Source organism: Catharus ustulatus, chromosome 8, assembly GCF_009819885.2.
Source record: "Catharus ustulatus isolate bCatUst1 chromosome 8, bCatUst1.pri.v2, whole genome shotgun sequence".
Lineage (NCBI taxonomy): Eukaryota > Metazoa > Chordata > Aves > Passeriformes > Turdidae > Catharus > Catharus ustulatus.
Genome location: NC_046228.1, coordinates 6273024 through 6287190, shown reverse-complemented (window position 1 = coordinate 6287190; position 14167 = coordinate 6273024). Strand labels below are relative to the sequence as shown.

At 37.6% G+C, this 14167-nt stretch overlaps 1 protein-coding gene across 1 annotated transcript in view; it reads right to left on the bottom strand.

The window, feature by feature from the left end:
- Positions 1 to 950: 950 nt before the first annotated feature.
- The window catches only part of RAB11FIP2 (RAB11 family interacting protein 2), a 39190-nt gene continuing 25973 nt past the window's right edge, over positions 951 to 14167 (bottom strand). The window contains exon 5 of the mRNA XM_033065957.2: positions 951 to 12595. Within this exon, the coding sequence (XP_032921848.1) occupies positions 12368 to 12595 (228 nt within the window). The 3' untranslated portion in view covers positions 951 to 12367. The remainder of the gene's footprint in view (positions 12596 to 14167) is intronic.

The following is a 14167-nucleotide window of genomic DNA, read 5'->3' as shown; positions in this document are numbered from 1 at the left end:
GAGCTTGTGCTTTCCAATTATTGGAAGGAAAAGATAAATTAAAAATGAGGGCAAGTTAAGATCTTTTAATATCTAAAGAAACACCTAGCTGTGGTGGTGCTTGGTTTAAACATTAAGAGCACAAGCAGTAAAATCTGCTCTGCTTTTGTGGGTCACTTGATGTGCCTCAACTGATTTATTTCTGGGTTCAGAGGTGTTGTCTCAATGTTCTGCCTGTGCAAACCAATAAAATGCAACAAGGTGCCAAAATTGTCCCAAGCCTCGTGCTGGGTTTGCTGCCCTCACTGAAATGCACTGACTAAACATTCCTGGGATAGCAGTTTTCCTTTGCAGTTACTGGCCTCAAAAGGAAAGTTTTAATTCCAGATTGCATTGTTCTCTCTCAGGATAAAGGGAGAAACAAAAAAAAAAGAGACCCCCCCGAAATTCCTCTGATATTTTTACCCAGGCAACCTCCCAGGTCCCAGTGGAGACTCGAGGCTGTAACCCAACACATCATTTTGCATAATTGTGCCCATCTTAAATTGCTGTCTCCTCGTGTTGCTAACCCTGGAGTCTGACCTTGCCTTTAATTTTTAAAAGTTTGCTTTGCTGAGGCTTCTCCTCCTCAGCTCCAGTGATACTCAAAACAACAGAGCAGCTAATAACTACAAACTGGGCAAACAACAGAGCAATCATCAAACTTTTTGTTCTCAGATACCATTTTAGACACCAGTGATATTAGGAACAGAGCAGGATTTAAATGTGCTTTGACATGGGAGATGATACTGGGGAAGATAAATGTTTTAAATCAAACTCTGTTTAAGATAAGCACAGCATACAAAGTAGCTACTTGACTCCTGATTTAAAAGTGCAGTTATTCTGATACATACTTAAATATCCACAACTGTCTCTGGAAAATAATTCCAATGAGCCATAATATGAGCAATGAAAACACAACACGCTTGGGCTGAATGCTATTTGATTTATTATTATTCTTCAGCTAAGTTTTACAACTTGCCAAAGTTCATGCTCTGTACTTACTTGAACCAAAATACAGGTACAGGTGCAGCAACACTTAAAAGTGTTATCAAATAGCTGAAGGAAAAGCTTAAATTCACAACTGAGGCTGTGGCAAATCAACATCTTTGCCTCCTTAGCTGTGTGCCAGAAGAAGAAAAAGACTCAGGAAAGCAACAGACTGATGCTATTGCCAACTCACAAAAATCCTGGGCTACAAACACATTGTGTTTTGTGCAACTTTAATATCAGACAAGCCAAAATGTTTCATTCCCAAGGACCAGGATTTATGTTTAGCCCTAAATTTTCCTCTTTGTCAGCAAAGCTAATTGCTGCTTTGAAGCCAGGTGGGATAAGGGTCCACTCCCCATGATCTAATATAGCTATTAAAACAGGGGCAAAGTGGGAATAACTCTAAATATTAGGATTTAGTAGCCTTTTAAGCTGTTTTTGACCTGTTATAATGCCAAATTTGTGTACTAATGCCAAAGTTTGAAAAAAGTAATTACATTTATTAAGGATTCTACAACTTTATACTTAGTAAGAGTCTGGAGACAAAAAAAAAAAAAAGGTTTGCCCAGAACTGAGCCTCCTGAGTTTTGCTGCTCATGAGTAGTGGTCTGATAAAAATAACTTCATGGTTTTTAGCAGATACGCTGCCAGCTTTTCTCACAGGAAGCAACAGGCATTGTAACCTCCATGGCCACATCAAAATAAACACATTTCATACCTGTGGGAAGCAGGGAGGTTCACTGCTCCAGTAGCCTCAATAATTAATATCCAGTAGTTGAGGAGTTGACAGATCAGGCATTAGGAAGGAATTGTTCCCTGTGAGGGTGGTGAGGTGCTGGCACAGAGCTGTGGCTGCCCCATCCCTGGAGGTGTTCAAGGTTGCTCTAGAGGAGGGTTGGAAATAGATGATCTTGTAGGTCCCTTCCAACCCAAACCTTTCTGTGTTCTATAACACAAGCTGCTATAATGCACAGATAACAATAATCCAAGTGTGTCATGCTGAGATCCTCTCCTGTGCAAACTGCAAGGGCTACAAATTGCTTAATGGTTTTCAGACTGTGATGTCCAAGTACCAGTCCTGAGCTAGCAATGAGAAAAATATTAAATCCTGCATATTTTAGAATGTGATGATCTTATTCCTCTGTAATTCTCAACTTGCTCTAATGAGAAAGCATTGCCTTCTAAAATACTTCAGAGACAGCATCACTTTGTACCTGGGACTGCAGGGAGTGGTTATTCCAGCTGGCCAGCATCATGCCAGTAACTCCTCCCAATGTCAGCTGCTTTGTATGGGGATTTATTGAGGGAAGGACAGCTCCAGGATATCACAAAAAGCACTCCTGGCAGAAGAGCACCATTGCACTGAAAGATTTTAATTGTAATAATAACAACTGTTCTAACCTGACATCTCCCCTTTGTAACTGCATTACTCTTTGCTTACATGTCAGTCTGTGAACAACTCCATTAGCCTTTAGTCAGACTAAAATCCATAATTTTTCTTTCCAAGACAAGTCAATGGTAGAATCAAATAAAGAAAAGATTTAATATTGCTTTTGTATCTGCTGTTGTCCAAGGGCTTGTACTCGAAACAATTTACTTTGGAAGATAATTTGTGTGATTTTTTCCCAGGCACTGGGAAAATCTGAGAAACCTGTCACTGTTTGTGTTCACAGCATCCATCGCTCTCCTGAAGAGAGATGCTTTACTGCAGCCAGCCAGTTATTGCCTCCTGGAAAGAAGCAGTTATTGCTTCTCATCCCTGCCCCTGGAAAACTCAACAAGCTCATTCTCCACCTTTTATATTCTGAGAGAGCTGCTGTTCCCTTCTATAGCTACCTTATGTATCAGCATTTGATCAATCCTCTACACAGCAGCTACCCAAAGCCCTCCTCTCCCTATAAAATTAACATTTCTCTTTCCAGCTCCCAATTGCTACAGATCATCATTGCTGAATGGTTTTCACCAGCTTTTTCCAAACATCTTAAGGTCTTGTGACTTTGAGAGATGCCATGATTGTGAGAGAGGCTTAGGTTTCTCACAGAACTCTCTCTTCTTTCTGATGCCAGCTTTTTAAAACACGCACCCAACCACAAAGCACAGCCTTCTACTCAGTTACAGCAGCTGTTTTTTGCAAGTCTACATGTTACTGTGAAGGATCCAGGGAAATCCTCCTTATTCAAGTCTCTTCTTTATTCACATGAACTGCCTAAATCTAATGAATCAGAGCTGAATGTTCTCATAGTTCTAAGTCAGATGAGGAACACACTGCATGCATTTAACAGAACACGCCCTCAGACTTGGCAACTTTTCAAACAAGTCAGTGATGTCCCACATGACTCCATCAGCAAATATTACCTTTCATTTTGAATGCTCTCTGGCTAACACACTTCTGTGTAGTAAACCCAGACAGGAATTGCAAAGGTTTGTGGGCTTGCAGACAAAGAACATCCTGAGCAACCCATCCTGACTGATATTTGAAATCCATCTGCTAATTTGCTTCCTTTCCCCTAGGACTAAAGTGACTTTCTCTTCTTAGGGGGACACATACCTTAGTCAAGAAATCTGTTCTCACCTTGCCATTTATTTCACTGTGGTTTGCTCTGTTTAGAATGTGGCTTTGAGTCATCCTTCCAAAGTTCAGGATAGTTTTCCAATGAGCTCCTCAGAAACTTGCTTTGATCCCGGTTTTGGCAGTCAGCTCTCGTCACATATTTCATTTGTTACTTTAGACGTAAGTCCCCATCCAAACCAGCCCAAGAGCAAAGAAGAGGAACAGCCTCCAAATATGGTCAGAGCTAAGCCAGTTTCTGGAGTAGTTTAACACATGGGCGTGCATAAGAATGAAGAGAACTGGAACAAGTTTGAAATAATGCTCTAAATAGACTGTGGTGAAATGTTCAGCGCTTAAAACTAAACAGAAAATCCTGAAACAGATAAAAGAATAACCATGAGCCTGTCAGCAAATATAACTGTGGTGATCAACTCCAGCAATAAAATTCTGCTTAAACCTCTGAAATTATATCCAGTGAAACAAAGGTTAAGCAAAAGGCCCTTATTGAGTATTTGCTATATAAAGAGCTAATAAAGTTGATACCATTAAACACAACAGATGAGGTTTTTTTCCAAAGCAATTATACTGGACAGTTATAATAAAAATACTCAGCAGAAAAACTACTCTTTGGTATCCACCAACTGAATCTTAATTCAGATCACACAATTCTTTTGCTTTTAATTAGGATTATTTCATTCCTCCCCACTATTGATGGATGTTCCTTTCATCAGTCTCTCAACTTCAAATTCACACTATTTCACAGTGCTCTGTGTGTGGATAAGGAGGCCAATTACAAGAGGGTCTCAAACAGCAGTCACATTAATCAAGTGAAATGTTACATGCATTGTAGCCAAATAAAATCTGACCACTAAGAAAAAAAAAATCATAAAAGTTTTTAAATCTGAAAATATCAGAAAATAGGAAGTTCTATCTGATCCTGGAAACATAAACAAGCCTGGTATTCACATAGCATCTACTTCACAAACACCAAAAAGCCAAGACCACATCTCACAGAGCACCCACATTTTGTAACTTGGTCCTTACAAGTAGTACCCAGCACCTGCTGCAAACAGATTCCTACTGTCTTGTCTTTGATTTATTAAGAAAAAAAACCAAATTTGATGTGATCCTGTTGGATAAAGGAGTGCCTGAAGCTACGTACCCAAATCGAGCTGCACTGCAGTTCAACACAAAGGCTTGTACAGATTTTTAGGCAAACCTTACTTCTCCCAGAGCTCCCTTTTAACTTTTACAAAACACAAAAGAGTCTATCAGATACATTGGCTTTGTGTACTTTGGAAAAGAATAATTTGATGTCTCACAATGTATCCTTACAATTTAAAATATGTAACTGTGGTAGCTTTTGAATCAAAACTATAAAATATTGGAGTACATATCTATAAAGGAATTAAAACTATAAATTGCATGAACACTTCAAATTGTTTCTTGTTATAGAAGTTTAATTATTTAGTTTAAAATAGCATGTAAAAACTCCTTAAAAATAGCATATTTAAAATGCTTATCCAAATGCAATTGCTATGCACAAGGCAAGACTTTTCTTTTAAAAAAACCCCTGACATTTTGTATTTTGTGCTTCAGTGTTCCTTAAAAATAAGAACTAAGTAATCTACAATTAGCAAAATATAAGCATATTTAAGCTATGAATTATAAGTTAATGAAATAAGCTGCTTTAATGGGAAAACATTTTATTAGGAAATGGAAAATACTCATAGCTGGAGAGTCAGCAGTTGCTTTTAAAGGATGCAATTAAGCTGCCATTATTTTGGCAGAGCTCTGGTCTCAAAGAGGCAGATTTTCCTAATGCATTGTAGAAGTCCTTGGCAAATTACACAATATTCATTAAATTTAAATGGAGACCCTTGATGTCTCCTGTAAAGATGTCCCAGGGAGTCAATTTTCAAGGAATTCCTAATGTGAGCAGCAAGTTATCGGAGAAGGAGACATTCAGCACCTCAGAAGGCTCCAGATGAATGATTTAGAGGAGGTGACATGACACATTTTGGCCACTCCACAAGACCCTGAGTCAGACACCCACTTCAAGTAGCAGCAGAAGAAACCTGGCCAGCCACAAGCTGCATACCCCAAATATCCTCAGACACTTCTAACTTTGCTAGGAATGTGGTTTATTCATTCCCTGAATTTAATACCAAGTGTCAGCAGGGCTGAAAAAGCAGAAGTGACAGTGCTGCTTCTGTCCAACACCTGTCCCACACCTAAAATTTTGAGAATTCGTCCCTTTGTTAAACTCCCACTTTTGGGGGACTTCACCCTGCCAATAATCTTGTCAGTAAGGGATGCTGTGTTACCTCTTCCTGTTACAAAATGAAACTGGTACATGGTGGGCAAATAGATCCTTAAAATCAGACTCCCAGCCCTATTGACCTTTTATTGTTGTTGAGTTTTTGAATCCCAGTAATAGAATCTCCCCAGTGCTGCTTCTACTCATTCCCTGCATGGCACACAGCAGACACTGTTTGGGCTGAAACAACCAAATACATTCCCAAAGTTTCTTCCCTTTTTAGTATTCAGCTTCATTTAAATGTTGCATGGCCCTAAAACCTTTTTAAGCTGCTTACTTTTAAAGTATAAACATGTCAGTGTTTAGCCATGGAGGGTACTTTTCTGTCCTAAATCATCATCCATTTATCAAAGACAGATCTACATTGCTAAATGCTGTAAAAACACATTATAAATACATTGCAATAATCCCCATGTAATAGCCACTGGCTTCCAGCACCGAATATACTGGTATTTATATAAACATTACACAATCACTGCCACACAATTTCCAGGTTGGGCTGCACTCAGTGTGGTAGCCTTCTCTCATAATTACTCAATAAGTAGTACAGAAACAAGAAAACAGTTTCCTTTAGCAGATAGTCTTATTCCTATCTCTTATAAAATGGCTCTATTACAAAACAATCCAATAAAATAAACCAACTTTTAATTCAGAAAAAGAGATGTGGGTTTTTTATCATCATTATTTATAACTTTACAAACATGCCCAGTGTTACACAAAAGGGCAATGTAACCCCAAGTGATCTGCAGCCAGAACTTGCACAACATTCCCATAAAAACAAATTAAAATAGGGAAATGAAATCCTGATTTTTACTCTCTATGGTTCCATTAAAAAATAACTTCAATAAGTGCAACTGGAGAGAGAATTGTACTTAATGATACTTCTAGTTTACATCTAATTTCAATAGTTCTTTAACTGCTAAACTATATTTAAACTATCCTTGAAAACCTTTATTGGGAGGTTGAGATGGTTAATAATGAAAATTCCAAAGACAACTTCATGCTGGGGAAACTGGAAGCTGTTTAATTGAGTTGGGATCTCATATCATCAATAGGATTGTGGCTGGTATCAGCTAACAAACATTATGCCTCTGAGGGAGGGCAATGGTGTGGCTCCCTTTCTAATGGGCACAGGGGCTGAGATTAGTTACCAGATGTGAATTACAGATGGAAGCTGGTATTTAACAGGTGGTGTGGTGCTTTCTGAAACACACCTTCCCCTCCTGTCCTCATTCCTCAGCTCTCACACACCAGGACAGTTGCAAAATCTGTGAGCCACAGGGAAACACAGCAGAACAACATATGTGGAAATCCATGGGCAGCTCACAAACTGGATGTGATTTCCTACAACCACCAAATTTCATGGACACCTCTAAGAGAAGAACCTTTTCTAAACTTTCTAAGTCCACAGATGTATTGACAAAGGACCTGCTCACAGAGCAAATTAACTGTGAGGGAGGGAATCACATCTCTGTGGAATTCAAAGCCCCAAGAACCTGGGTGGAAGATTCACAATGTACTTCTCCCAAACCAGGACTGTCCTCCACACCTCCTCACCATCCAGAAAACCTGCTGCTGTCAGGGGACAGACTTTGCTGCTTTGCTGCATCATGGAAGAGGAGAAAAACTTGTGGGAGCATTGAAAAAAACACTTCTGGGCAACGGGGGAGGATGCTTCAGTTTTCTGCCATTCTGGCTGGGATTTTATTCTGTCAAGTACAAAGAGAAATATGTGTCATGTTTTCCATATCAGAATTTGCACAGTGTTTGCTCTCATGCTAAATGCTGCTCTGGCCTGCAGTGCCATAGATCTCCTGGTAATACTCACACAGCCATGGCATCAGAGGGACAGTGCATTTAAAGGGATTGCAGATACCACACTGAAAAAGACATACAGATTAGGACATTTAAGAATATGCCATTTTTTTTCACTAATTCTAGGTTTTGGACACTACTGAAGAGATTCCCCTTAATGGCTACCCTGCAAACATCTGGGATATTCATTTAGAGCTGTCCCTAAGGAAATACTCCTCTCTGTGGTCTGAGAGCCTTAACACCATGAAGTTTAGGAGTCACATGCTTTGCACAACACAGATTAATGTCACAATTCAATAAATACTGCAGTAGTGCATTGTGGTGCTTTATTAGTGTTAGACATGCAATATTTATTTAATGAACAGAAATTAAAATATTAAGATAACATTTTAATCAAATTAAAGGATCTGAAGTTGCAATAATGGAACAAAAATAAAGGTTTTTCATGCATTCTAAGTTTATAGTTCTCACAAGTGCATATAGTTATGACTCTGTACCATTATTAAATGTAGACAAACTACCATTGATTGCACAAGACAAAATAAAACCCTTAAATTATAAGTAATGTTTCTATCTTTTACAGACTTCCTATATAACCTGGATCTTCAGCTTTTTATAATACACTGTAATACAAGACATCTGGAAGATTCTAAGATGAATAGGAATGGCTTGACCACTTGTAACAGACAGTGGCTTCTTCAATGTAGATAAAAATTATAAAAGAAAAAGCAAATGCCCACCATGCTTCAGGAGACTGTGACCTTTTCAACAGAAACAAATCTCAAACCCCTTCATAAACAGATTAAAGTGCTACCTATTGCATATTAAATACTTCCAGTGACTGTATTGAAATTTTTAAGTTATAAATCCCTGAAAATAGGGTTTCCTACCAAAAGTGCTGACAGACCCTTAAATCTAGCATCATGAACACAGCAGTGCTATAATCCTTCAGCAAGTACTTCAAAGAAGGGGAAGTTAGTCAACATGCTCTAAAGTCACCATTGTAAAAGCCCAGCTTATGCCTTTATCATATCTACAACAGCAATGGTACAGAAAGAGCAAAAAGCAGGAGCTCACTTTACATACTTGATGTAGGACAATAATCTTTCTTTAAAGCTGGAAGCACAAATAAACCCCCAGTGCAGCAGTAAACACATTAAGACAGCAGTTCTGTTTGTTTTAAGATGCATTTAAGAAAGGGCATCCTGTACAGAAAGAAATGCAGGTTAGTATCTAATGAGCATGATTTTCATCAGGTCCCCAAGTCATGAAATCTTTCCAAATACAAGGCAACATTTCCACAGCTGGAAAATTACAAACAGTTCTTGACACAGAGCCAACAGCAATAAATGCAGTTATAATCTAGGGAGAATGCTACATTCATTAGGAGGTGGAAAACCAAGCTAAATGTAAAATACAGCAGCAAGAGGTAACATATATAAATATTAAACATCCTTCTTGAATGGCAGAAAGTTTACATTTCTGAGTTACAACATTAAAGTATGGCCTTCATATTTGTCCTTTTTAAGTAAGCAAAATACATGGCTATGAGCAGAGCTGTTTCAAAGGATAATTTCAAAATATAGTGCATGCATGGAGAACTCTTATGCTAATCTATGACAGAAAATATCAAAATAATATGGAGATGTTCAAAGTTTTCATCCTTATATTTTGAAGGGCAAGAAAGACTGACCACAAGTATTAAGTTTTTATGGGTTTAAATGATCTGCAAGAAAATCTACAGTTTTTTCCTGTGGGAAAAACAGAACTTCCTTTGTTTTCAACATACAAATTATTCTGTATGAAAAGTTTTCATTTCAAAGCTGCATGGTTCAAAAAATACATGTGGGGTGAAGATGCTTTTTTTAAAAAACCTTAGAATATAGGAAAATGCTAAAAGTTTCTTTGAAGCAGAAAGTGATGTGTATGTAATCTTTCAAGAATTGCTCCAAAAGTAGCCTGTATTTTTACCTATAAACTTTATTAAAGTATCTTCATAATTGTTAATATCCCATTCTGCTCTCAATAACCTTACCTTTTCCTAAATTATATTTGTTGTTCTCCCCTCTTTCCTGACAAATTGTTAGAAACAAAAGGTGCTTTTATTCACTTAGAGATCAGATAAAGACTAGATAGCACATTCAAAGCTTCACTAAATTTCTTCACTAATGCACAAAAATTGATCTTTTCGCTACCTTTAATCTGCTTATCGTTCTCGGTATGCAAATATGTCAGATGATCTGCTTTTAGTCAATTATGCAGTTTGATATTCTACATTTACATTCTAAAAGAAGTGATTTCAGAGGTGCTAAATATAGTAGAGTTTCATTTTAATAATTGTAAGTTGGCTTGCATGTGAGAAGTCATGGGAGCACGTTCTCTGGTTAGTGCAGTTGTTAATCCTCACTGGTGTGGGTGATTTAAGCACTGTGGATACTAGAGATGCTCTCATACCAGTTAGCTGAAAACGAGTGTGGAATTCAAAACAATTGCAGAACATTTCCCCATCAACAACATGAGAAACCGCTGGTTTCAGCCAAGCATTTCAAAATGTTTAAGAACTTTTATGGAAATACTGAGTAACTGAAATACATCTTGGTGGATTTAGGAAATGAAAATCTCATTGAGTGTAAACCCCAACTTCCAACAGCAAACGTACCATAAACCAGTACATAACCTTTGGCACTTTGAAGATTTTACAACAAATTTACAGTCATGGAGATCTTAAGTGGGTCAAAAGAACATTCATGTGGTTTCTGAGGTACCAAACCTGATACATCCTTAGGCTGACAGAAGAGAGACTGCCTGGTGTGGGATGCATTTCTGCACTACAAAACACAAATGCAGAGCTCTACAGAGGGGCAGGGCTGGGATCTCTCAGGATCCAGCCAGGCACAGGGATCCCACTGGTGGGTTGGGAACTCTGGCTGCACACATTTTAGGGACAGCACTAAATGGAGCTGGGAGGTAGTTGCCAAATAAAGGAGAAAAAGCCAAAAATAAGTAAATGAAATCTGAGAATATTTGTACAAAGAAGTTTCTTTGCAACTAGAATAATTCTGTGCTGTCCTACAATATTAATGACATCAAAAGCAGTCAGACAGAATTTTCTCAACCATTCCACACAGAAGTATTCAAGATACTACCAATTTCTGCAGTTTTAAAAATGAAAATACATTAAAATATTTTATAACAACAACAAAAAAATTGGAATTTAATTCCAAGCTCTTTTTGGTCACCTCAGCAGCAGCCATGTCATGGTGTTGTAAAAAAACCCAACAGACCAGGTGCAGAAAGAGAGGAAAAGAAAGTTATTTTAAATTCAAATCTAAAATATTCTCTGTACATGTTTTAAATAACATTTTACTGTCTCACAGCAACTGAAAATGCAAAGTAAGACTCTTATTAATGAAATTAAAATTAAAATCTATCCATCTTAACATTTTGAGGGTTCTCCTACAGTATTCTCCCATTATACCTTCATCAATATATTTTTCCAATTCATTGAATAACAAGTACCTTTTTCATACATCATTTTACAAACAATTATTAAATCATCAGGAAGGTATCTACTACATTCTTCTTTCATTTTCCTCAAAGAAAACTGACTTTTAAAACTATTTACATGGAATACAGATATTTTTAAGGAAAAGCCTAAGTACTCTACATGTGTTTAAGCAACATGACCTATTTCTAAAGGCATATACTTTTTTTGTCTTAAGATTTAAAAAGTTAAGACACATATATGATGTAAAACTCAACCTTAAACTGATGTATCGTGTCTGTTTAAGTCAGCCTCTCCACTTCTGCTACATTTTCATTGCAGTAGACTTTGAACAAAAGTATTCATTTCTTTATTCCATACTTGAGTTCTCCAGTTGTACCTCTGACTCTGTGAACACTGCTCAAAGTACTTTTAACACATAAAAAGGCATGCAGTAACTTCATACAAAAAGATCCTCAAAGCAACCTTATGCCATGAGCTCACTACCAAAGTTCACTCATTATACACAAAATTCAGCATTGAAGTGTAAAATAACTGGTTCCAGCATGTGCCATGACAGAAATGGCACGGGTTCTTTTTAAAATGTTATATAAAAAGCACATTGTATAGAATACAGCATTTACTGTGCAAGGATTGTGCATCACTGTTTTCCTCTAATATGTGCAGAACTACATTCGATTGCAACAAACCACGCTTGGGTTTAGTAGAGTACTACACTGGATTGAAAACAGTGGTCTTGATGGCATGCTGTAAAAAAAGAATCAATATATTTGCCTAATACCAATAATCATTCAAGAAAACATTCATAACAGCACAGGCTTCCCAGTTGAAACTGCCACATGGTGAACACTAAGCTATTACATAAACTGCATGGACATATTTAATATGTATTATTAACTCTATTTTAAGTATTCTGTACCTAAAGGTGTTTTCAAAAAGAAAAAAAAAGTTACCTTGGTAATCTAACAGAAAACAACTTTTGGCAGCCTCTGCTAGTGTTTGGATTAAAAAAAAATAATAAAGGAAAACAACCCACGCCATTGTCTCTCCTCTCCATTTTCCTGGAATTTCTTCGGACAAAAGGAATGAAGAGAAGTCAAAATATTAAAGTGTGATCTCCTTCCACTCATGTATTCAGCAGAAAGTTCCTTCAAGTGCCACTATCTCAGCTTTTGGAAAATTTGCCAGCTTTCCTAGAAGGTTCATATGGCACTCTGAGAATACTGGGGGTTTCCTCCATCACTCGTACCAGCAGATTGTCAATGTAATCCTCGAGCTCACGGATGTGGCTGTCCTTCTTCTTGAGCTGCTCCTTGTGTTTCACCAGCTCCTGCAGAACCTCCTCGTAAGTGAGGTTTCGGTACCCTGCAGTGGCATCGAAAGGATTTCCTTCCTGCAGGTAATACAGAAAAACACAGATTTAATGAAGCAGTTCAGTGTTCCCAGAAAAACTGATTGTTATTGCTTTTTATGTTTCTCATGTGCATCTCTTGACATGAAAAGCAAATTCTTTCAGCAACACCTCTGTTTGCTGCAGTGCTTTTCCCTCCAACACCCTCACTGGAGCAGACAACTGGAGATGGGCGAACATTTCCCACTCTGTCATCTCAGAAAAAAAATCTTCTCAGTGAGGTGGACACACAGTCAGTGTGTCAGAGTTAGTGACCATATGAGCAGTGATCACAACAGCTGGCAGGTTCATTTTGGGAAACCAGCCACCTTAATTATATAACAAGAGAAGAGCCCTGAGAATTCAACTCCTACTGTAACTTCTCTGAGTCTTTGCCTCTGGAGAGCATCACAGCAAAGCATTTACTCAGCTCCAAATGACATCAGCCCTCATCTGTCTTTCATATTCATATTTTTAGTCACCAGTGGTTCTCCAGGCCTTGGTTTCTGAGTCACATCATAAAACTTTCAATTTTAAATTGCAGGTGAATGTAAAAGGTTGCATCTTACTTGCACCAGAGCACTTAAGGTAGAAATAAATGTGTGCTTGTAAAAGACCTCGCTTGCTTTAAAGCAGGAGAGGCCCAGAATTAAGCAGTAGGGAAAACAGAATTGTTTCTGTAATGATTTCTGATGACTCAGTAACAGAGATGGACAAATTACTCATCTTAAAAAGGACAACATGTGATCCAAAAGACTGTAAACCTGAATGTCTTTTGTGTTGGTTTATAAAAGCATCAGCACTGTTAGACATGTTAAGCAGTATGCTTCATCTCATTCAGAAATGAAAACATTTAGAAGATACGGAACCTAAAAAATCCTGCACTTCTAACAGGGCACACGAGATAGTTTTTATTTACACGAGAAGCATGTCATTAAAAATTATAAAGCTTGCACAGCTAAGAAGCACACCACACAATAGTCATGCTCATTCCTTTTCCATGCTCCATTCTTTTCTTTCCACACAGCTCCATATTTGCACATTGGCACATGTCGACCCATTAAAATATGCAGCTGGCCAAAGTTTTCAAAGGAACCTAATTAAAAGTGATGGTGCCCTGCAAATAGGCTGAAGTGTGACAGATCAGCCTCTCTCCATCAATTATACTCCACCAGTAGCTCTCAAAAATATCTGCTTTTAAGGGTTTCTCTCTGCACTCGAGACTTTTAACGTCACATTTATGAATGTATATTCCGTATTTTAAAGGTACCAAGTTAAGGGATTGTAAGCAACTCCCACTTTATTAAAATGGCTAACCTGGTGAAATTTATAAATTGGTTAGTAATCGATTTTCAACAAGTAAAGGAGAGAAAATAACTTCATTTTGTGATCATATTTTTAGCACATTTTCTTTTACATTTTACATTCTTTTATTAAATTTTATTCTCTTTATTAACTTTTTGTACCCACTGGAGAAAATACCATTAACACTTACATGGCTGAAATAGAGGGTTTGCCTAATTTTCTGATTTGTCAAAGGAACAGGAATTAAGGTTCAATGATGACTTTAATTAT